The sequence below is a fragment of the Nerophis lumbriciformis genome, linkage group LG25, assembly GCF_033978685.3.
Source record: "Nerophis lumbriciformis linkage group LG25, RoL_Nlum_v2.1, whole genome shotgun sequence".
Taxonomy (NCBI): Eukaryota; Metazoa; Chordata; class Actinopteri; order Syngnathiformes; family Syngnathidae; genus Nerophis; species Nerophis lumbriciformis.
In genome coordinates, this window is record NC_084572.2 from 3,657,503 (window position 1) to 3,681,734 (window position 24,232).

A 24,232-nucleotide genomic window follows, 5' to 3' on the forward strand; every position below is an offset into this window, starting at 1 on the left:
CTAAACGTCTCCTTGACTTTGCGATCTCTTGTGATGTTTTGTCATCAACGCCTAGTGTTGTCAAACGTGTGCACCAAGCAGTTGAAAACATTTGGAGAGAGAATTGTTTCCAGCTTAGAGGGATTAGTCCTGTCTAATTAGTCTGTGAATTTAATTCTGTGCGTGTTTACACCACAACTTCTTCTAAAGTCATCTTTCAAAGTCAAAATAAGTTTTAAAGCCTGAAACAGTTCTGTTTCTTGTTCGAAGAAATCAAATGTTTTCTCTTTGTGTTCTTTCCCCAGCCATGACAGAGTGCTGGTGGGCGTGGCCGTTCCTGGTCACCTTGGCAACGGTGTTCCTCGACAGCTCCTGCAGTAAAAACCCAGAGTTCCTCTCCGACACGCTGATCAACAACGTGGCCCAAGACCCCCGCTCTGGCCGGCTCTATGCGGGCGCAGTCAACGCCCTCTACCAGCTGACGCCCGACCTGGTGTCAGAGTTCCGCATCGAGACCGGGCCCAGGCGGGACAACAGGCAGTGCACGCCGCCCATCACGGAGGCGTGTGAGGACGCGGCGGACACGGACAACCACAACAAGCTGATGCTGGTCCACGCCGCCAAGGACACGCTGGTGGTATGCGGGAGCATCTTTAGAGGGATCTGCTCGCTGAGGAACCTCAGCAACGTGGAGCACGTGCTCTACTTCAGCGACAACAAGGGCGAGAAGTCGTACGTGGTGAGCACGGAGGAGAGCGTCTCCGTCGTGGGTGTCATGTCCTACTATACCAAGGAGAGAGACAACTTCACCGTCTTCCTGGTGAGCAGAAATCGCATCATCTCCTTAAAGGGGAACATTATCACAATTTCAGAAGGGTTAAAACCATTAAAAATCAGTTCCCAGTGGCTTATTTTATTTTTCGAAGTTTTTTTCAAAATTTTACCCTTTACGCAATATCCCTAAAAAAAGCTTCAAAGTGCCTGATTTTAACCATCGTTATATACACACCCGTCCATTTTCCTGTGACGTCACATAGTGAAGCCAACACAAACAAACATGGCGGAAAGAACAGCAAGCTATAGCGACATTAGCTCGGATTCAGACTCGGATTTCAGCGGCTTAAGCGATTCAACAGATTAGGCATGTATTGAAACGGATGGTTGTAGTGTGGAGGCAGGTAGCGAAAACGAAATTGAAGAAGAAACTGAAGCTATTGAGCCATATGGGTTTGAACCGTATGCAAGCGAAACCGACGAAAACGACACGACGGGAGAAAGCGAGGACGAATTCGGCGATCGCCTTCTAACCAACGATTGGTATGTGTTTGTTTGGCATTAAAGGAAACTAACAACTATGAACTAGGTTTACAGCATATGAAATACATTTGGCAACAACATGCACTTTGAGAGTGCAGACAGCCCAATTTTCATCAATTAATATATTCTGTAGACATACCCTCATCCGCCATCTTTTCCTGAAAGCTGATCTGTCCAGTTTTGGAGTTGATGTCAGCAGGCCAGAGAAGCTAGGGTCGATATTCTTCTCTTGATCATCTTCGGTGGCATAAGGGACGGTGTGAGCCAAGACATCCAGGGGGTTTAGCTCGCTCGTCTGCGGGAACAAACTGCCGCCATTGCTTGCTGTGCTACCGAGGTCTTTTGTCCCTGAATTGCTCACACACTCCGGCAGATTCAATGGGGGTCTGGCGGCAGATTTCTTCGACTTTATGGTTGGAAATGCATCTGCTTTGAGTGTCGCAGGATATCCACACATTCTTGCCATCTCTGTCGTAGCATAGCTTTCGTCGGTAAAGTGTGCGGAACAAACGTCCAATTTCTTGCCACTTTGGCATCTTTGGGCCACTGGTGCAACTTGAATCCGTCTCTGTTCGTGTTGTTGCACCCTCCGACAACACACCGACGAGGCATGATGTCTCCAAGGTACGGAAAACAGTCGAAAAAACGGAAAATAACAGAGCTGATTTGACTCGGTATTTGAGAAAATGGCGGATTGTTTCCCAATGTGACGTCACATTGTGACGTCATCGCTCCCAGAGCGAATAATAGAAAGGCGTTTCATTCGCCAAAATTCACCCATTTAGAGTTCGGAAATCGGTTAAAAAAATATATGGTCTTTTTTCTGCAACATCAAGGTATATATTGACGCTTACATAGGTCTGGTGATAATCCATCAGGAGCAAGGGTGAAGTGTCTTGCTCAGGACACAACAGACATGACAAGGTTGGTACTAGGTGGGGATTGAACCAGGGACCCTCGGGTCGCGCACGGCCATTCTTCCACTGCGCCACGCCGTCCCCACACTGTTGACATCTACTAATCAGACAAGAAGCAAGGAATCAATCAGAGACAGAGTTCAATTTAGCTCATGAGGAGACACGTGTTTTGGGCTGTACTCTAGTTACAGATCCAAACTACGTTCTAAAGAAAAGCCCGTGCGCCTCCTCCATTTATTAGGAAATGGCCCTATTACATCACGGTGACTGAGGGAAGGGGGTAATCTCGACAACTCCAGTAAGACACAATATATGGTTATACAATGCAAATATGTTGACACTTGGTGATATCGCCCAGTCTCTGCTTTGTTTGGTCTTGGAACCAAATATCCGGCCTTGGCTGCCAGCAGGCCGAGTCTGGACACAACACTGATAAAGAGGCTAGCAATCTTTCGGATTGCTAGCTCTGCACAAATTGACAATACTTTATAGTATGGCCCTTAAGCATAAAGTTATGATGATAATATATACATAATTATTCTAACATTTCCCTCCTGTTTATCACATAACTTCCCCAGAATCTTCTTATCCCCAATAACTTCTTCTTGCGATTTTCAGTTAATAGTTCATTTCTTTAGGGCCAAGTTATGTTTAGAGTTCAACATCATCATATTTTTATATTTTTTCTATATATATAATCACCAGGGTCTGAAAACAGATCAGGAACACCGTCCAGGTAGGTATCCTCGTCATCAGATTCATCTTCCTTGTTGTCCGCCCGAAGGTGCATCTGAACAGTTCTATCATCTGCTGGGCTAATCGCTGTGGTAATCAGACGGTTAAGCAAAGAACCCAGACAGGGAATACAACAACATCCACACAACGTCAGTTTTGCTGCAAACACAGCCATAGATACTAGAATTGATGATACCAAGGACTTGTATTTGCCGAACAGATTCAACCATCCATCCCACATAGGTGAGTGCTCTTCCATTTTACCGTTGAGGGTGCGAAGGCCTTCCAGTGCTCTGGTCAGGCTATCTTCTGCATCAGTGTATTTTGGTATGAAGTACAACACTGTTTACCCAATATTGCGCACACATCTCCTTTTTCCGCTAACGCCATACGGTTTTGAAAGGCCTTAAGGGAGGTTGTGACGAGTTGATCAGTGACGACTTCAAGTCCGGCCTTTGTCCAATACTTTATAGTATGGCCCTTAAGCATAAAGTTATGATGATAATATATACATAATTATTCTAACAAAATGTGGTAAAAAAACCAAAAAAAATACATAATAGATTGTTTTTTAGGATGGTTAAAGGTAACGTTGTAATTTTACAACAAGGGGTCTTACAGGGTTAAAAACTCTTAATCGCACCTCGTTTGACCATCTTGTCTGCTTCCCCCGCTAGGTGGCGAAGGGCTACGGCAGCCATGACAGCACCAAGCTCATCTCCACCCGCATCCTCCAGGACTACGGCGAGTGGAACATCTTCGAAAACATAATCGACGCCTCCGCCGTGCAAGCCAATCCCTTCGTGCTGAAATACCTCCACGACTTCCGCTTCGCCTTTAAGGACGGCGGCTCTCTGTACTTCCTGTTCTCACGCACGCTTGGCGTGCAGGACACCAAGAACTTCACGTTCATCTCGAGGATGTGCGAGAACGACCAGAGCTACTACTCGTACACGGAGCTGCAGCTCAACTGCAGCGCTTCAAACAAATACAACAAAGTTCAGGTAACTGACAAGTCGCTGCTTTGATCTTGGTGTTCCTCAAGTTTTGTGTAGAGGCCCTTTTCATTCAGACCGAAACAGAGAAGCAAATCTTTAATATAGAGATGTCCGATAATATCGGGCTGCCGATATTATCCGCCGATAAATGCTTTAAAATGTAATATCGGAAATTATCGGTATCGGTTTCAAAAAGTAAAATGTATGACTTTTTAAAACGGTGTTGTACGGAGTGGTACACGGACATAGGGAAAAGTACAGAGCGCCAATAAACCTTAAAGGCACTGCCTTTGCGTGCTGGCCCAGTCACATAATATTTACGGCTTTTCACACACACAAGTGAATGCAAACATACTTGGTCAACAGCCCTACAGGTAGGGCTGGGCGATATGGCCTTTTTTTGGTCGGGGGTGTGGCGGGGGGCGTGGTTAAGATATATATATATATATTATAAGAAATACTTGACTTTCAGTGAATTCTAGCTATATATATATATATATATATATATATATATATATATATACATATATATTTTATTATATATATATATATATATATATATATATATAAATAAAAGAAATACTTGAATTTCAGTGTTCATTTATTTACACATACACACACATAACATTCCTCTACTCATTGTTGAGTTAAGGGTTGAATTGTCCATCCTTGTTCTATTCTCTGTCACTATTTCAGAACACACACATTATACAAATATACATTATAAAATCAATAAGAAAACGGGAGCTCTAATTTGGGAGTCTGAATTAGGATCAGAAGTTCCTAAACATTGCGTACTCACGTCGCCATTTTGTATTGATTACTGCAGCTGTACACTGGATTCATTCACAAATACAAACTACAATTCACAAACACTTTAGAGTTAGGCTCCACCATCAGAATGTGTACTTAAACTTATAAAGATCACGTGGATATTATTCAGTGAGTTGATTCACCAAAACTAACCTGTTATACAGGAGGAAAAAGCACACAGGACGTTTCAATTGTTCACAGACTGGTCGCTCTCATCAGAATGACAAGACACTTCCGGTCTGCAGGTGATAGCATTCAATTGGGAAGAAACGCACTACTGACCAATGTGAATACTGATAAATGTGTAATGACGGCTCCAAAAACTAATTCAAACCACAAAATAAACTAAATAAATCAACACAAAAATGTGACACATTATGGGTGGGTCACATGTGCATGTACAACAGGCTGTCAACACGTCACTCAGGTCCGCCTGAATTTCGGGAGATTTTCAGGAGAAAATTTGTCCCGGGAGGTTTTCGGGAGAGGCGCTGAATTTCGGGAGTCTCCCGGAAAATCCGGGAGGGTTGGCAAGTATGCTTTATAGTCCGAAAAATACAGTACATTTGTAAGAAAAGATAAATTACTCTACTATTTCAAGGCTTTTGCAGGCCACATTAAATGATGTAGCGGACCATATCTGGCCCTCGGGTCTTGAGTTTGACACCTGTGCTTTACAGCATTGGGGAACTTTTCCTACTTCCTGTTCATAAGCCACTGTTCTTCTTCCTGTCCCGCCAGGCCGCGTTCGTCACAACACCAGGCGAGGTTCTGGCTCAGAATCTGACCAGATCAGGCGAGTACGGATCGGTGTTGGCCTCTGACAAGGTTCTGTTCATCACTTTCACTTCGGACGAGGACGCGTCCACTTCAGCCATGTGTACGTACCTGCAGCATGGCGGGCCTGGTGGTTATTTGTAGAGGAAGTCAGTGTTTGACAGGACGTGATTGTGTGGTGATTGCTAGGTATGTACCCTCTGCGCGCGATAAACGAGAGGCTGCTGGCGATAATCAAGGCCTGCTACAGCAACGGCGGCCTCATTGACAAAAGGCCCTCCGTCTACTCGCCGTACTCCACCAAGTCAGGGGGTCTGTGCAGCAACAACAACCAGGTGAGCGCCATCGTGCGTCCTGGCGTCTTGACACGGTGACAACCTTTTGTTTACTCTTGACAGGCAAACATGGCGACAAAATACGAATGCGGCGCCGAGTTCCTGCCCTCGCCGCTGGCCAGCAAAGCAAACGTCGCTCTGGTCGCCGAACCGTCGCTGGTCCGCAAGGGTCACATGACCGCTGTTGCCGTGGCTGTGGAAATGGGGCACGCTGTGGCCTTCCTGGGCACTGCCAACGGAGAGGTAGAGCGCCACCAGGCTCATTGTCAGCCATCGTAACGCCACGTGTTTATTTGATTCGTCTAGGTTTTCAAGCTGCACCTGTCCGCCCACCCGGAGGTGTACGGAAGGGGGTCAGGCGAGGTGACGGGGGACAAGGTCAACAAAGACCTGTTGTTCGATTCCCAGCTTCAGCACTTGTACGTCACTACTGAGAAGAAGGTGATTATTATTTTTTTTTCCAAATCTATTTCTCCGCAGCGCCACCTGAAGGTCAGCTTGTCTCGTCTTTGATTTCACCATCCATCCATCCATCCATCTTCTTCCGCTTATCCGAGGTCGGGTCGCGGGGGCAGCAGCCTAAGCAGGGAAGCCCAGACTTCCCTCTCCCCAGCCACTTCGTCCAGCTCCTCCCGGGGGATCCCGAGGCGTTCCCAGGACAGCCGGGAGAGATAGTCTTCCCAGCGTGTCCTGGGTCTTCCCCGTGGCCTCCTACCGGTCGGACGTGCCCTAAACACCTTCCTAGGAGGGCGTTCGGGTGGCATCCTGACCAGATGCCCGAACCACCTCATCTGGCTCCTCTCCATGTGGAGGAGCAGCGGCTTTACTTTGAGTTCCCCCCGAATGACAGAGCTTCTCACCCTATCTCTAAGGGAGAGCCCCGCCACCCGGCGGAGGAAACTCATTTCGGCCGCTTGTACCCGTGATCTTGTCCTTTCGGTCATGACCCAAAGCTCATGACCATAGGTGAGGATGGGAACGTAGATCGACCGGTAAATCGAGAGCTTTGCCTTCCGGCTCAGCTCCTTCTTCACCACAACGGATCGATACAGCGTCCGCATTACTGAAGACGCCGCACCGATCCGCCTGTCGATCTCACGATCCACTCTTCCCCCACTCGTGAACAAGACTCCGAGGTACCGTATTTTCCGCACCATAAGCCGCCCTGGGTTATAAGCCGCGCCTTCAATGAACGGCATATTTCAAAACTTTGTCCACCTATAAGCCGCCCCGTGTTATAAGCCGCATCTAACTGCGCTAAAGGAATGTCAAAAAAACAGTCAGATAGGTCAGTCAAACTTTAATAATATATTAAAACCAGCGTGATGTGGGCGCGCATGGAGTCGTATATCAACATGGACGGAGCTGCGTGAAAAAAGCCACCCGGCCTCTTCGCGTAAACTTACCTTAACCACTCGCTCATCTTTTCTTCATCCATCCATCCCTTCGAGTTAGCTTTTATGATGACGCCGGCTGGAAAGGTCTCTTTTGGCAAGGTCTTCCTTTTGAATATCACCATGGGTGGAAGTTTCTGGCCATTAGCATGGCAAGCTAGAACCACAGTGAAGGATGACTTCTCATTCCCTGTGGTGCGAATATTCACCGTACGTGCTCCCGTTGTATCCACAGTGCGGTTCACAGGAATATCAAAAGTCAGTGGAACCTCGTCCATGTTGATAATGTTCTCTGGCCGGATCTTTTATTCAGCCAACTTGTTTTTACAATATGCACGGAAAGTAGCCAGCTTTTCTTGAAAGTCTTTAGGCAGTTGCTGTGAAATAGTAGTCCGTGTGCGGATGGAGAGATTGCGTCTTTTCATGAACCGGAAACCTGTCGCTTAGTAGGAGCCATTTTGTGGTCTTTACAGATGTAAACACACAAAGGAAATGAAACGTAATATCCGCGTGCTTCTTCTTCTTCTTCTTCTATGGGGGCGGGTGGTTGCTTACAGTAGAAGAAGAAGCGCTTCCTGTTCTATGGGGGCGGGTGCTTACCTTGGTGGTTGCTTGCGTAGAAGAAGAAGCACTTCCTCTTCTACGGGGAAAAAAGATGGCGGCTGTTTACCGTAGTTGCGAGACCGAAACTTTATGAAAATGAATCTTAATATTAATCCATATATAAAGCGCACCGGGTTATAAGCCGCACTGTCAGCTTTTGAGTAAATTTGTGGTTTTTAGGTGCGGCTAATAGTGCGGAAAATACGGTACTTGAACTCCTCCACTTGGGGCAAGGTCTCCTCCCCAACCCGGAGATGGCACTCCACCCTTTTCCGGGAGAGAACCATGGACTCGGACTTGGAGGTGCTGATTCCCATCCCAGTCGCTTCACACTCGGCTGCGAACCGATCTTTGATTTCACATTTCATTTAATTTAGTCCCCCTTGAGACTTTCTTCGGCAGACAGCCGAACATTTGTCTACGTTAGCTCTTATTGATTTGGTCTCCGTTTTTCTCCTCATCCAAAACGTGTCCCTTCATTTTCCTGCCGCCATTGATCTCAGCCAAGACACTGAAGTAGCCCCGCCACAATAAAAGCCTGTGTCTGTCTGCAGATCACCAAGATTCCAGTCCAGTCCTGCCACCTGAAGACGGACTGCCAGTCCTGCATGTCCCTGAAAGACCCGTACTGTGGCTGGTGTGTGCTGGAGGGAAGGTAGCCGACTTCTACAACATAATTATGCATTAACATCTGTCGTCAATATTGCATACCTGCCAACTACTCCGGTTTTCCCGTAATTAGTACGGTTTTCATCAACCTATTCCGGGTTACGGTTGTAGTGATAAAAAAATACGGTTTTTCATTAATTAAAAAAAAAAAAAAAGGGTGAAAACTACGCGAATTGCACCTTGTGCAGACAAGATTTTTCGATCGGACACGGAGGAATTAGCGATGTAAAAGACCACGTTGGGACAAAAAAACACAAGTCTAATGCCGTTGCTAGCGATACAAGTGGAAAACTTTCAACGTTTTTCGTCGCCCAAACAGATTCTTTGGATGTGATAAATGCCGAAGTTTTATTTTACGGAGGCAATAATTGAGCATGGACTTCCAATCGCACTGGCTGATCACATGGGACAGTTAAATGTTTGTAATGCAACCTTTAAAAATCATTACGCGGTGATCGCGGTCCCAAAAATAAACTTTTCTTGCATGATAATGTCCAGAAAAACTCACTTTATATTACTATAGAGTCCTTTTAACGAATGAGTTTGATGGTTTATCACAAACCTTAAATGAAAGAAGTCCGTTGTTCTCCTGCACCATGCATGCGCTTTGGCCTTGCTTCGTGTTTGGTGCGCAATCCTGTCGGCTGTATTTCACAGCACGTCTTTGACAACTTGAAGTGGCATACAACATTTAAAACAAAGGGGTTATAGGAACAATCACTTTCAGTGTTTTATGCCACTTCAAGTTGTCAAAGACGGTATGCTGGTGCCCGACTGCCACAAGTGGAACAAACATTTGAAACAAAGGGGTTATAGGAACAATCACTTTCAGTGTTTTATGCCACTTCAAGTAAACTTACCATAAAGTTACCATATCATTTTTGCAGTATGATCAATCTGATAGAATACATTTGGATTTTAGCCACAAAAAGGTAATGACACCAATGTTATCTATTGGAATTGTTTAGTACTGTTATACTGTTAAAAGTGTTTATACTATTTATGCTTTCAAGTCCAAGTTGAAGAAATCTTGTTTAATGTTGACAGCATAACTACCAAAATACAGAAGTATGTCCTTAATATTTTTGCAGTGCTATTTCTGTTGAAAAGTTCAAATGATTACATTAGAGATGTGATGTGCCACTTTTCAAGTGTCTGATGGCTTAAATTAATTTTCATGAATTTTTCATATTTTGAATTCTTTTGAAAGGCTTACAAAAAAACTACATTTGAATTGTAATTCCATGCTATTGACAGGACTATTAATTTTAATGAAGTTAGCTTACCATGTTTACAGTATGATAATTGTGATGGAAATGTGAATTTTAGGCACAGAATATTTTTTACAATTGAACAAGGCAGTAGATTATACAAGCTTGGACAGAAAGTTAATAATGACACCAATTTTTTTTTTTATGGAATTGTTTAGTACTGTTTTACCATTTGTTTACTGTAAAAAGCGTTTATACTGTTTATACTTTCAATTAACAAATTGAAGTCTTGTGAAAGGTTGACAGGATAACTGGCATTGACTGTCAAAATAATTTCAAACTATTGAAGTTAGCTTACAGAATAAACATGTCAATCAACCCATATGATTTTTGCTGTAATATTTTTGTTTTGAAAAGTCACTGTGACTGATAGAAAAGTGATGGTTTTAGCAACATTTTAACCTGTCTGAATGCTAATAATCATTTTGCGTCGGGGGGCGAAGCCCTGAACCCTCCACCGGGACTTTGTCCTGGACCTACCGGGGCCTGCGGCCCTTGGACCCTGGCTACTAGGTTTTTCTGATTTCAAAAGTTGGCAGGTATGATATTGGTTTAATAGTCAAATGTCTTCCCTCAGGTGCAGCAGGAAGCAGGAGTGCAGCAGGTGGACCGAGGAGAACACCTGGCTGTGGTCGCCCAATCAGCAGTGTGTGGAGATCCAGGCTTTCGACCCACCAAACATCAGCTGCCAGAAGACACAGCAGGTACACTGCAAAAACTGAAATCTAAGTAAGATTAAATATCTCAAATAAGGGTGATATTTGCTTATTTTCTGTCTGATAAGATCATTCTTCTCACTAAGCAAATTTCATGTAACAGTGTTTTACTTGTTTTAAGGGTTTTGGTCCTAGATCAGGGGTCGGCAACCCGCGGCTCTCTAGCGCCGCCCTAGTGGCTCTGGAGCTTTTTCAAAAATGTATGAAAAATTGTTTTAATATGGTTTCCGTAGAAGGACACACATGACGCAAACTTCCCCAATTGTTATAAAGCACACTGTTTATATTAAACATGCCTCACTGATTCGAGTATTTGGCGAGCGCCGTTTTGTCCTACTAATTTTGGCGGTCCTTGAACTCACCATAGTTTGTTTACATGTACCGTATTTTCCGCACTATAAGGCGCACCTAAAAACCACAAATTTTCTCAAAAGCTGACAGTGCGCCTTATAACCCGGTGCGCTTTATATATGGATAAATATTAAGATTCATTTTCATAAAGTTTCGGTCTCGTAACTACGGTAAACAGCCGGCATCTTTTTTCCCGGTAGAACAGGAAGCGCTTCTTCTTCTACGCAAGCAACCGCCAAGGTAAGCACCCGCCCCCATAGAACAGGAAGCGCTTCTTCTTCTACTGTAAGCAACCACCCGCCCGCGTAGAAGAAGAAAAAGCGCGCGGATATTACCGTAGGTTTCATTTCCTTTGTGTGTTTACATCTGTAAAGACCACAAAATGGCTCCTACTAAACGACAGGGATCCGGTTCATGAAAAGACGCAATCTCTCCATCCGCACACGGATTACTATTTCACAGCAACTGATATTCCTGTGAACCGCACTGTGGATACAACGGGAGCACGTACGGTGAATATTCGCACCACAGGGAATGAGAAGTCATCCTTCACTGTGGTTCTAGCTTGCCATGCTAATGGCCAGAAACTTCCACCCATGGTGATATTCAAAAGGAAGACCTTGCCAAAAGAGACCTTTCCAGCCGGCGTCATCATAAAAGCTAACTCGAAGGGATGGATGAAGAAAAGATGAGCGAGTGGTTAAGGTAAGTTTAAGTTTACGCGAAGAGGCCGGGTGGCTTTTTTCACGCAGCTTCGTCCATGTTGATATACGACTCCATGCGCGCCCACATCACGCTGGTTTTTAATATATTATTAAAGTTTGACTGACCTATTTGACTGTTTTTTTGACATTCCTTTAGCGCAGTTAGATGCGGCTTACAACACGGGGCGGCTTATAGGTGGACAAAGTTTTGAAATATGCCGTTCATTGAAGGCGCGGCTTATAACCCAGGGCGCCTTATGGTGCGGAAAATACGGTATAACCTTCTCCGACTTTCTAGGACGTGTTTTATGCCACTTCTTTTTCTGTCTCATTTTGTCCACCAAACTTTTAACGTTGTGCATGAATGCATAAAGGTGAGTTTTGTTGATGTTATTGACTTGTGTGGAGTGTTAATCAGACATATTTGGTCACTGCATGACTGCAAGCTAATCGATGCTAACATGCTATTTAGGCTAGCTATATGTACATATTGCATCATTATGCCTCGTTTGTAGATATATTTGAGCTCATTTAGTTTCCTTTAAGTCCTCTTAATTCAATTTATATCTCATGACACACTATCTGTATGTAATATGGCTTTTAATTTTTTGCGGCTCCAGACAGATTTGTTTTTGTATTTTTGGTCCAATATGGCTCTTTCAACATTTTGCGTTGCCGACCCCTGTCCTAGATGATCTCAGTAAGATATTACAGCTTGTTGCTGAGATTGTATGACCTATATCAGGGGTCGGCAACCCAAAATGTTGAAAGAGCCATATTGGACCAAAAATACAAAAACAAATCTGTCTGGAGCCGCAAAAAATTAAAAGCCATATTACATACAGATAGTGTGTCATGAGATATAAATTGAATTAAGAGGACTTAAAGGAAACTAAATGAGCTCAAATATAGCTACAAACGAGGCATAATGATGCAATATGTACATATAGCTAGCCTAAATAGCATGTTAGCATTGATTAGCTTGCAGTCATGCAGTGACCAAATATGCCTGATTAGCACTCCAACAAGTCAATAACATCAACAAAACTCACCTTTCATGCACAACCTTAAAAGTTTGGTGGACAAAATGAGACAGGAAAAAAAAGTGGCATAAAACACGTCCTAGAAAGTCGGAGAAAGTTGTACATGTAAACAAACTAAGGTGAGTTCAAGGACTGCCAAAATTAGTAGGACAAAACGGCGCTCGTCAAATACTCGAATCAGTGAAGCATGTTTAATATAAACAGTGTGCTTTATAACAATTAGGAAGGTTTGTGTCATGTTTGTCCTCCTACAGAAACCATATTAACACAAAAAATATCTTTTTTCCACCTCATCTTTTTCCATTTTTCATACATTTTTTAAAAAGCTCCAGAGAGCCACTAGGGCGGCGCTAAAGAGCCGCATGCGGCTCTAGAGCCGCGGGTTGCCGACCCCCGACCTATATTGAGTAAAACGTGCTTGAAACTAGAATATCAACTGTTGCAAAGCTGTGTCATCAACACTCACAAGTATTAAAACTACTTTTTTAAAGTAATCATTTCTTACTTCAAGCATGAAAAAAAAAAAATCACGATGCCGAGCGCGTATCATTATGTCAAGATAATGGCACTAGCATTTACTTCATTTAATTTAAGAATATTTTTCAACATATTGAGGTTGGGGGCGTGGCTAAAAGGGGAGGAGTATATTTACAGCTAGAATTCACCAAGTCAAGTATTTCATATATATATATATATATATATATATATATATATTTATATAACAAATACTTGACGTTCAGTGAATTCTAGCTATATATATATATATATATATATATATATATATATATATATATATATATATATATATATATATATATATATATATAAAAAATAAATACTTGAATTTCAGTGTTCATTTATTTACACATATACACACACATACCATTCATCTACTCATTGTTGAGTTAAGGGTTGAATTGTCCATCCTTGTTCTATTCTCTGTCACTATTTTTCGAACCATGCTGAACACCCTCTCTGATGATGCATTGCTGTGTGGCACGCACAAAAGTGCTTTCATCAAATGCACTAGATGGCAGTATTGTCCTGTTTAAGAGTGTCACAACATTGCTGTTTACGGCAGACGAACTGCTTTACGGTATATAAAAACGTGACTGCTGTTGTTGTGTGTTGTTACCGCGCTGGGAGGACGTTAATGAAACTGCCTAACAATAAACCCACATAAGAAACCAAGAACTCGCCCTCCATCATTCTACAGTTATAACGTGATTGGGCAGGTATGCTGGTTATATTGTGGGTTAGCGGACTCAGGTCCTCATGGACCTGAGTCCGCCTGAATTTCGGGAGATTTTCGGGAGAAAATTTGTCCTGGGAGGTTTTCGGGAGAGGCGCTGAATTTCGGGAGTCTCCCGGAAAATCCGGGAGGGTTGGCAAGTATGAGGTAATGAGTCCTATTTTTATAGTCTTTGGTATGACTCGGCCGGGGTTTGAACCCACAACCTACCGATCTCAGGGCGGACACTCTAACCACTAGGCCACTCAATGTACGTTCAGGGTTAAGAAGGGGTTAAAAACAAAACAAATTGTGCACGCAGCAGCATTGGTGAGGGAGGGGCAGAGACAGAGATAGAGAGAGAGTTATGATAAACGCGCATGCGTCGCCAGGCTCTGCTTTTAATCCATAGATTTATCACATTTAATTTTTTATTATCTATAGCAGGGGTGTCAAAAGTGTGCCATTTGCGGCCCACAGCTAATGTTTTAAAGGCCCACGACACATTCTAAAAATACTATTAAAATAAACCAAAACATAACAAAAGTGAAATAAAAAAGCTTAAAGGTTAAATGTAATTTAGAAAATGTTGACTAATAAAACAAAGATGTTTTTTTTTCTTTCAAACTGTCATTGCTCAAAACATAATATTGAATCAAAATCAATGTTATTACGAATTATTGACCTATCCAAGGTTCCCATTACTTCACATCAAATATTCCACTAAGAAAAATATTTTTGGTGGAAGATTTTGCAAATTTGGTAAATAAATAACCCAAAAATTTCTATTTTGTTATTTTCTTACTGTACCGTAAATGAACCGAACCGTGACCTCTAAACCGAGGTGCGTACCGAACCGAAATGTTTGTGTACTGTTACACCCCTAATATTAAGGTATTTTTGGGTTCATTGAGGTTAGCTAATTAGGGCCCGCATGGCCCATTGTATAAGGACTCCCAAAGGGAGTCCTTATACAATGGGACATAAGGACCTATTGAATTTGTAAGGTTTTATTCTTTATTATTATTTTTCCGCACTTTGCAGCTTTGCGCTGTAATTTGACCCCCTTAACATACTTCAAAACTCACCAAATTTAACACACACATCAGGACTTCCAAAAATTGCCTTTTAATAAAAAAAAAAACGAACCTCAAAAATCAAAATTGCGCTCTAGCGCCCCCTAGGAAGAAAACTACCTCTAAGTCCCAGTAAGAATGTCATAGAGACATGAAACAAAAACCTCTATGTAGGTCTCACTTAGACCTACTTTTCATTTATTAATTTCCTCGGGCAAAAATCTACAGGAAGTTGGCAATTCCCCCTTCAAGACAAAAAAGTACTAAAAACAGTCACTTTTGCCTCTTTGAGCTGTAATTTGACCCCCTTAACATGCTTCAAAACTCACCAAACTGAACACACACATCAGGACTGGCTAAAATTGTGATCTAAAAAAAACAACCTAACCCCAAATCTAAAAATTGCGCTCTACTGCAATTTTTTAATAAAACACAAAAAAAACTGCTCCTCGTAAGAAAAAAATGACAAAACTGCCTGTAACTCCCACTGGGAAAGTTGGAGAGACATGAAACAAAAACCTCTATGTAGGTCTCACTTAGACCTACTTTTCATTAATTAATTTCCTTGGGCAAAAATCTACAGGAAGTTGGCAATTCCCCCTTCAAGACAAAAAAGTACTAAAAACAGTCACTTTTGCCTCTTTGAGCTGTAATTTGACCCCCTTAACATGCTTCAAAACTCACCAAACTGAACACACACATCAGGACTGGCTAAAATTGTGATCTAAAAAAAAAACCTAACCCCAAATCTAAAAATTGCGCTCTACTGCAATTTTTTAATAAAACGCAAAAAAAACCGCTCCTCGGAAGAAAAAAATGACAAAACTGCCTGTAACTCCCACTGAGAAGGTCGGAGAGACATGAAACAAAAACCTCTATGTAGGTCTCACTTAGACCTACTTTTCATTAATTAATTTCCTTGGGCAAAAATCTACAGGAAGTTGGCAATTCCCCCTTCAAGACAAAAAAGTACTAAAAACAGTCACTTTTGCCTCTTTGAGCTGTAATTTGACCCCCTTAACATGCTTCAAAACTCACCAAACTGAACACACACATCAGGACTGGCTAAAATTGTGATCTAAAAAAACAACCTAACCCCAAATCTAAAAATTGGGCTCTACTGCAATTTTTTAATAAAACGCCAAAAAAAACTGCTCCTCGGAAGAAAAAAATGACAAAACTGCCTGTAACTCCCACTGGGAAAGTTGGAGAGACATGAAACAAAAACCTCTATGTAGGTCTCACTTAGACCTACTTTTCATTAATTAATTTCCTCGGGCAAAAATCTACAGGAAGTTGGCAATTCCCCCTTTAAGACAAAAAAGTACTAAAAACAGTCACTTTTGCCTCTTTGAGCTGTAATTTGACCCCCTTAACATGCTTCAAAACTCACCAAACTGAACACACACATCAGGACTGGCTAAAATTGTGATCTAAAAAAAAAAACCTAACCCCAAATCTAAAAATTGCGCTCTACTGCAATTTTTTAATAAAACGCAAAAAGAACTGCTCCTCGGAAGAAAAAAATGACAAAACTGCCTGTAACTCCCACTGGGAAAGTTGGAGAGACATGAAACAAAAACCTCTATGTAGGTCTCACTTAGACCTACATTTCATAGATTGACAACGCCCAGCAAAAACCAACAGGAAGTTTGCTATTCCCTCTTCAAAACAAATTTTTTGTAAAAACCAGTCACCTTCCTTCAAAAACGATCTCCTCTGAGCGCGTTTGTCGTTTCGGCTTCAAACTAACACAGGAGAGAGATTGAACCCTTGTGATTACAACGACACAAGCGCTTTTTTTCTAACTGCTCCGGTTTTGATTTTATGAGCCTTCAAAAAACCGCTGCGCTGATGCTGCTGCGCTGCTGTTTTTTTTAAGATGGCTGCTTAAAAGCAGGAAGCACCAACGTGCCCACACAATGCAGACAAGGTAGGTACACTAGACAAAAGTATTGGGACAATTCGGACTAAAAGTAGACAAAAGTATTGGGACACTTATGACGAAAACTTGACAAAAGTATTGGGACACTTACACTGGACAAAAGTATTGGGACACTTAGGACTACCACTGGACAAAAGTATTGGGACACTTACACTGGCCAAAAGTATTGGGACACTTAGGACTACAACTTGCCAAAAGTATTGGGACACTTAGGACTACAACTGGACAAAAGTATTGGGACACTTAGGACTAAACGTAGACAAAAGTATTGGGACACTTAAGCCTACCACTTGACAAAAGTATTGGGACACTTACACTGGACAAAAGTTTTGGGACACTTAGGACTACAACTTGACAAAAGTATTGGGCCACTTGGGACTAAAACTTGACAAAACTCTTGGAACTCCTAGGACTACCACTGGCCAAAAGTATTGGGACGCTTACACTGGACAAAAGTATTGGGACACTTAGGACTACAACTGGACAAAAGTATTGGGACACTTAGGACTACCACTGGACAAAAGTATTGGGACACTTACCACTGGCCAAAAGTATTGGGACACTTAGGACTACAACTTGACAAAAGTATTGGGACACTTAGGACTACAACTGGACAAAAGTATTGGGACACTTAGGACTGCCACTGGACAAAAGTATTGGGACACTTACACTGGCCAAAAGTATTGGGACACTTAGGACTACAACTTGACAAAAGTATTGGGACACTTAGGACTACCACTTGACAAAAGTATTTGGACACTTACATTGGCCAAAAGTATTGGGACACTTAGGACTACAACTTGACAAAAGTATTGGGACACTTAGGACTACAACTGGACAAAAGTATTGGGACACTTAGGACTACCACTGGACAAAAGTATTGGGACACTTACACTGGACAAAAGTATTGGGACACTTAGGACTACAACTGGACAAAAGTATTGGGACACTTAGGACTACCACTGGACAAAAGTATTGGGACACTTACACTGGCCAAAAGTATTGGGACACTTAGGACTACAACATGACAAAAGTATTGGGACACTTAGGACTAGAACTGGACAAAAGTATTGGGACACTTCGGACTAAACGTAGACAAAAGTATTGGGACACTAGGACTACCACTTGACAAAAGTATTGGGACACTTACACTGGCCAAAAGTATTGGGACGCTTACACTGGACAAAAGTATTGGGACACTTAGGACTACAACTGGACAAAAGTATTGGGACACTTAGGACTGCCACTGGACAAAAGTATTGGGACACTTACACTGGCCAAAAGTATTGGGACACTTAGGACTACAACTTGACAAAAGTATTGGGACACTTAGGACTACAACTGGACAAAAGTATTGGGACACCTACACTGGCCAAAAGTATTGGGACACTTGGGACTAAAACTTGACAAAAGTATTGGGACACTTAGGACTAGCACCTGCCAAATACGCGGGCCCGACCAATGCTGCTTGCAGCTTTAATTTGACTTGTTTTGGAAAGTCCTGACAAGCCGAATTTTCTTCTTCTATTGGCAGATAATTTTGCTTAGTTCAAATAAAATACCCCTCATTTTATTTATTTTTTCTTGTTTTTGAACACTGACTTTTTGCAGTGTACTGTTAGTGGAAAAACAGCTGCTAACACCTGGACAGGTGAGGCGTATGTCCTCATTAGCATGTGTCTCCTCCAGGTGGACATCAGCATCCCCGCCCTGCCCAGACTGAGACAGTCGGACAAGCTCCACTGCCTCTTCGACTCTTTCACCAGTGGGGCTGTTGTGATCGGCACCCAGGCGGCGGTCACTTGCTCCTTGCCCGACCTCGCCGAGATCCCGCCTACGCCCAATCAACAAGGTAAGCTCGCAGCTGGCAACGTAGCTCGCTCGGAGGGCTTTTACCACCATTGTCATTTATCGGTTTGTGTCCAGATTACGTGTCCGTCCCCGTCCAGATTGTGGTGAACGACAAGGTCGTGGTGACGTCTGGAGAATATCACATCTACAACTGTTCCGCCACCGTCAGGAAGAATCCTAACACACCGTAAGAAGGCAGCCATTACAGATACGACTCAAATTGTAGGTTTTTGTCGGACAAAAAAAATTATTGTACGAAAACCAAACCAATTTTTCCACAATAAATAAATCCAATTATTAGGATGTCCGATAATATAGGACTGCCGATATTATCGGCCGATAAATGCTTTAAAATGTAATTTCGGAAATTATCGGTATCGGTTTAAAAAATATCGGTATCGGTTTCAAAAAGCAAAATGTATGACTTTTTTTTTTTTTCCCAACTTTTTTTATTGGCATTTTCAAATAGACAGAAAAAAGTGCAAGTCGAAACAGTACAATTTTAAAGTCAGTAAATGATTCACACCCTTTCCCTTAAAACCCAAACCACCCACCCTGCTGACCTGCTCTATGGAGATGGAGATTTCAAGTTCCAACAGGACTTGGCGCCTGCACACAGCGCAAAATCTACCCGTGCCTGGTTTACGGACCATGGTATTTCTGTTCTAAATTGGCCCGCCAACTCCCCTGACCTTAGCCCCATAGAAAATCTGTGGGGTATTGTGAAAAGGAAGATGCAGAATGCCAGACCCAAAAACGCAGAAGAGTTGAAGGCCACTATCAGAGCAACCTGGGCTCTCATAACACCTGAGCAGTGCCAGAAACTCATCGACTCCATGCCACGCCGCATTAACGCAGTAATTGAGGCAAAAGGAGCTCCAACCAAGTATTGAGTATTGTACATGCTCATATTTTTCATTTTCATACTTTTCAGTTGGCCAACATTTCTAAAAATCCCTTTTTTGTATTAGCCTTAAGTAATATTCTAATTTTGTGACACACGGAATTTTGGATTTTCATTTGTTGCCACTTCAAATCATCAAAATTAAATGAAATAAACATTTGAATGCATCAGTCTGTGTGCAATGAATAAATATAATGTACAAGTTACACCTTTTGAATGCAATTACTGAAATAAATCAAGTTTTTCAAAATATTCTAATTTACTGGCTTTTACCTGTATATAAAAAAAAAAATATAATAATAATAATAAAATAAAAATTAAATAATAATAATATATCATAAAATAAAAATAGAATAAAATAATACTAATAAATAAAAGGGAGATTATTCCTCATCTGCGTCTGGGCATAGGTCAAGAGAGTTGACATACAGCAAAAAAGGACTCCATGAGCTTTCAAATGCTTGAGCCGAGCCTTTTAGCGAAAACCCAAGTTTTTCCAGTTTTAGATTGTAGAGAACCAGCTTCCAATTAAACAAGATCAATCGCCTGGCCAGCAAGGTCGTAAAAGCAACAGCACGTTTTAGTGGTACCGGGCACATGTTATCGGGGCATACGCCAAAAATGGCTGATAATGGGTTGGGAGGAAAGTTTAAAATGTATGACTTTTTAAAACGCCGCTGTGTACACGGACGTAGGGAGAAGTACAGAGCGCCAATAAACCTTAAAGGCGCTGCCTTTGCGTGCCGGCCCAGTCGCATAATATCTACGGCTTTTCATACACACAAGTGAATGCAAGGCATACTTGGTCAACAGCCATACAGGTCACACCGAGGGTGGCCGTATAAACAAGTTTAACACTGTTACAAATATGCGCCACACTGTGAACCCACACCAAACAAGAATGACAAACACATTTCGGGAGAACATCCGCACCGTAACACTACATAAACACAACAGAACAAATACCCAGAAGCCCTTGCAGGACTAACTCTTCCGGGACGCTACAATATACACCCCCGCTAACCCACCCCAACCCCGCCCACCTCAACCTCCTCATGTCCCAAATTCCAAACTGCTGTTTTGAGGCATGTTAAAAAAAATAATGCACTTTGTGTCTTCAATAGAGATGTCCGATAATATCGGCCCGCCGGTATTATCGGCCGATAAATGCGTTAAAATGTAATATCGGAAATTATCGGTATCGTTTTTTTTTTTTTTTTATCGGTATCGTTTATTTTATTTATTTTTTATTTTTTTATTTTTTTTATTAAATCAACATAAAAAAACACAAGATACACTTACAATTAGTGCACCAACCCAAAAAATCTCCCTCCCCCATTTACACTCATTCACACAAAAGGGTTGTTTCTTTCTGTTATTAATATTCTGGTAGGTTCCTACATTATATATCAATATATATCAATACAGTCTGCAAGGGATACAGTCCGTAAGCACACATGATTGTGCGTGCTGCTGGTCCACTAATAGTACTAACCTTTAACACTTCATTGTACTCATTTTCATTCATTACTAGTTTCTATGTAACTGTTTTTATATTGTTTTACTTTCTTTTTTATTCAAGAAAATGTTTTTAATTTATTTATCTTATTTTATTTTATTAATTTTTAAAAAAAGGACCTTATCTTCACCATACCTGGTTGTCCAAATTAGGCATAATAATGTGTTAATTCCACGACTGTATATATCGGTATCGGTTGACATCGGTATCAGTAATTAAAGAGTTGGACAATATCGGAATATCGGATATCGGCAAAAAGTCATTATCGGACATCCCTACTTTAAAATGTAATATCGGAAATTATCGGTATCGTTTTTGTTTTTTTTATCGGTATCGTTTATTTTATTTATTTTTAATTTTTTTAATTCTTTTTATTAAATCAACATAAAAAAACACAAGATACACTTACAATTAGTGCACCAACCCAAAAAAATCTCCCTCCCCCATTCACACTCATTCACACAAAAGGGTTGTTTCTTTCTGTTATTAATATTGTGGTTCCTACATTATATATCAATATATATCAATACAGTCTGCAAGGGATACAGTCCGTAAGCACACATGATTGTGCGTGCTGCTGGTTTTGACTAATTTTCATTAATTATTGGTTTCAATGTAACTGTTTTTATATTGTTTTACTTTCTTTTTTATTCAAGAAAATTTAATTTACCGTATTTTCCGCACCATAAGGCGCCCTGGGTTATAAGCCGCGCCTTCAATGAACGGCATATTTCAAAACTTTGTCCACCTATAAGCCGCCCCGTGTTATAAGCCGCATCTAACTGCGCTAAAGGAATGTCAAAAAAACAGTCAGATAGGTCAGTCAAACTTTAATAATATATTAAAAACCAGCGTGATGTGGGCGCGCATGGAGTCGTATATCAACATGGACGGAGCTGCGTGAAAAAAGCCACCCGGCCTCTTCGCGTAAACTTCCCTTAACCACTCGCTCATCTTTTCTTCATCCATCCATCCCTTCGAGTTAGCTTTTATGATGACGCCGGCTGGAAAGGTCTCTTTTGGCAAGGTCTTCCTTTTGAATATCACCATGGGTGGAAGTTTCTGGCCATTAGCATGGCAAGCTAGAACCACAGTGAAGGATGACTTCTCATTCCCTGTGGTGCGAATATTCACCGTACGTGCTCCCGTTGTATCCACAGTGCGGTTCACAGGAATATCAAAAGTCAGTGGAACCTCGTCCATGTTGATAATGTTCTCTGGCCGGATCTTTTTTTCAGCTATCTTGTTTTTACAATATGCACGGAAAGTAGCCAGCTTTTCTTGAAAGTCTTTAGGCAGTTGCTGTGAAATAGTAGTCCGTGTGTGGATGGAGAGATTGCGTCTTTTCATGAACCGGAAACACCAAGAAGCACCACCTTTACAATCATCCAGGTGAAGTTCGCTTGCTAGCGCTGTTGCGTTATACGCGTGTCGCTTAGTAGGAGCCATTTTGTGGTCTTTACAGATGTAAACACACAAAGGAAATGAAACGTAATATCCGCGCGCTTCTTCTTCTTCTACGCGGGCGGGTGGTTGCTTACAGTAGAAGAAGAAGCGCTTCCTGTTCTATGGGGGCGGGTGCTTACCTTGGCGGTTGCTTGCGTAGAAGAAGAAGCACTTCCTCTTCTACGGGGAAAAAAGATGGCGGCTGTTTACCGTAGTTGCGAGACCGAAACTTTATGAAAATGAATCTTAATATTAATCCATATATAAAGCGCACCGGGTTATAAGCCGCACTGTCAGCTTTTGAGTAAATTTGTGGTTTTTAGGTGCGGCTAATAGTGCGGAAAATACGGTATTCATCTTATTTTATTTTATTAATTTTTAAAAAAAGTACCTTATCTTCACCATACCTGTTTGTCCAAATTAGGCATAATAATATGTTAATTCCACGACTGTACATATCGGTTGATATCGGTATCGGTAATTAAAGAGTTGGACAATATCGGGATATCGGCAAAAAGCCATTATCAAACATCCCTAGTCTTCAATGATAAATATGGCAGTGCCATGTTGGCATTTTTTTTCCATAACTTGAGTTGATTTATTTTGGAAAACCTTGTTACATTCTTTAATGCATCCAGCGGGGCATCACAACAAAATTAGGCATTATAACGTGTTTTAATTCCATGACCGTATATATCGGTATCGGTTGATATCGGAATCGGTAATTAAGAGTTGGACAATATCGGAATATCGGATATCGGCAAAAAAGCCATTATCGGACATCTCTACAATTAATCTTTTCCAAGCACCAAAAATATGAAGACAGAACACACTTAATAGAGAAGGGTAGTTTTAAATGCAGAAAACAATGTCACAAATAAAAAACATCACTTTTACTTTAGCCTCCTGTGGCGGGAAGTAGAGAAGTGTACAAAACCTACAAAACCCAAAACCAGTGAAGTTGGCACGTTGTGTAAATGGTAAATAAAAACAGAATACAATGATTTGCAAATCCTTAAATTCAATTGAATAGACTGCAAAGACAAGATACTTAACGTTCGAACGGAGAAACTGAAGTTTTCCTTGCAAATAATCATTAACTTAGAATTGAATGGCAGCAACACATTGCAAAAAAGTTGGCACAGGGGCATTTTTACCACTGTGTTACATGGCCTTTCCTTTTAACAACACTTAGTAAATGTTTGGGAACTGAGGAGACACATTTTTGAAGCTTCTCAGGTGGAATTCTTTCCCATTCTTGCTTGATGTACAGCTTAAGTTGTTCAACAGTCCGGGGGTCTCTGTTGTCGTATTTTAGGCTTCATAATGTGCCACACATTTTCAATGGGAGACAGGTCTGGACTACAGGCAGGCCAGTCTAGTACCCGCACTCTTTTACTATGAAGCCACGTTGATGTAACACATGGCTTGGCATTGTCTTGCTGAAATAAGCAGGGGCGTCCATGCTTGGATGGCAACATATGTTGCTCCAAAAGCTGTATGTACCTTTCAGCATTAATGGTGCCTTCACAGATGTGTAAGTTACCCATGTCTTGGGCACTAATACACCCCCATACCATCACACATGCTGGCTTTTCAACTTTGCGCCTATAACAATCCGGATGGTTCTTTTCCTCT

At 41.7% G+C, this 24,232-nt stretch overlaps 1 protein-coding gene across 1 annotated transcript in view; it reads left to right on the plus strand.

The window, feature by feature from the left end:
- The window catches only part of LOC133621523 (plexin-B2-like), a 254,413-nt gene that overhangs the window by 128,851 nt on the left and 101,330 nt on the right, over positions 1–24,232 (plus strand). The window contains exons 2-11 of the mRNA XM_061983595.1: positions 285–799; positions 3,626–3,952; positions 5,501–5,639; positions 5,726–5,871; positions 5,935–6,114; positions 6,178–6,312; positions 8,423–8,523; positions 10,386–10,512; positions 18,564–18,726; positions 18,801–18,912. Coding sequence (XP_061839579.1) covers positions 287–799; positions 3,626–3,952; positions 5,501–5,639; positions 5,726–5,871; positions 5,935–6,114; positions 6,178–6,312; positions 8,423–8,523; positions 10,386–10,512; positions 18,564–18,726; positions 18,801–18,912 — 1,943 coding nt within the window. The 5' untranslated portion in view covers positions 285–286. The remainder of the gene's footprint in view (positions 1–284; positions 800–3,625; positions 3,953–5,500; positions 5,640–5,725; positions 5,872–5,934; positions 6,115–6,177; positions 6,313–8,422; positions 8,524–10,385; positions 10,513–18,563; positions 18,727–18,800; positions 18,913–24,232) is intronic.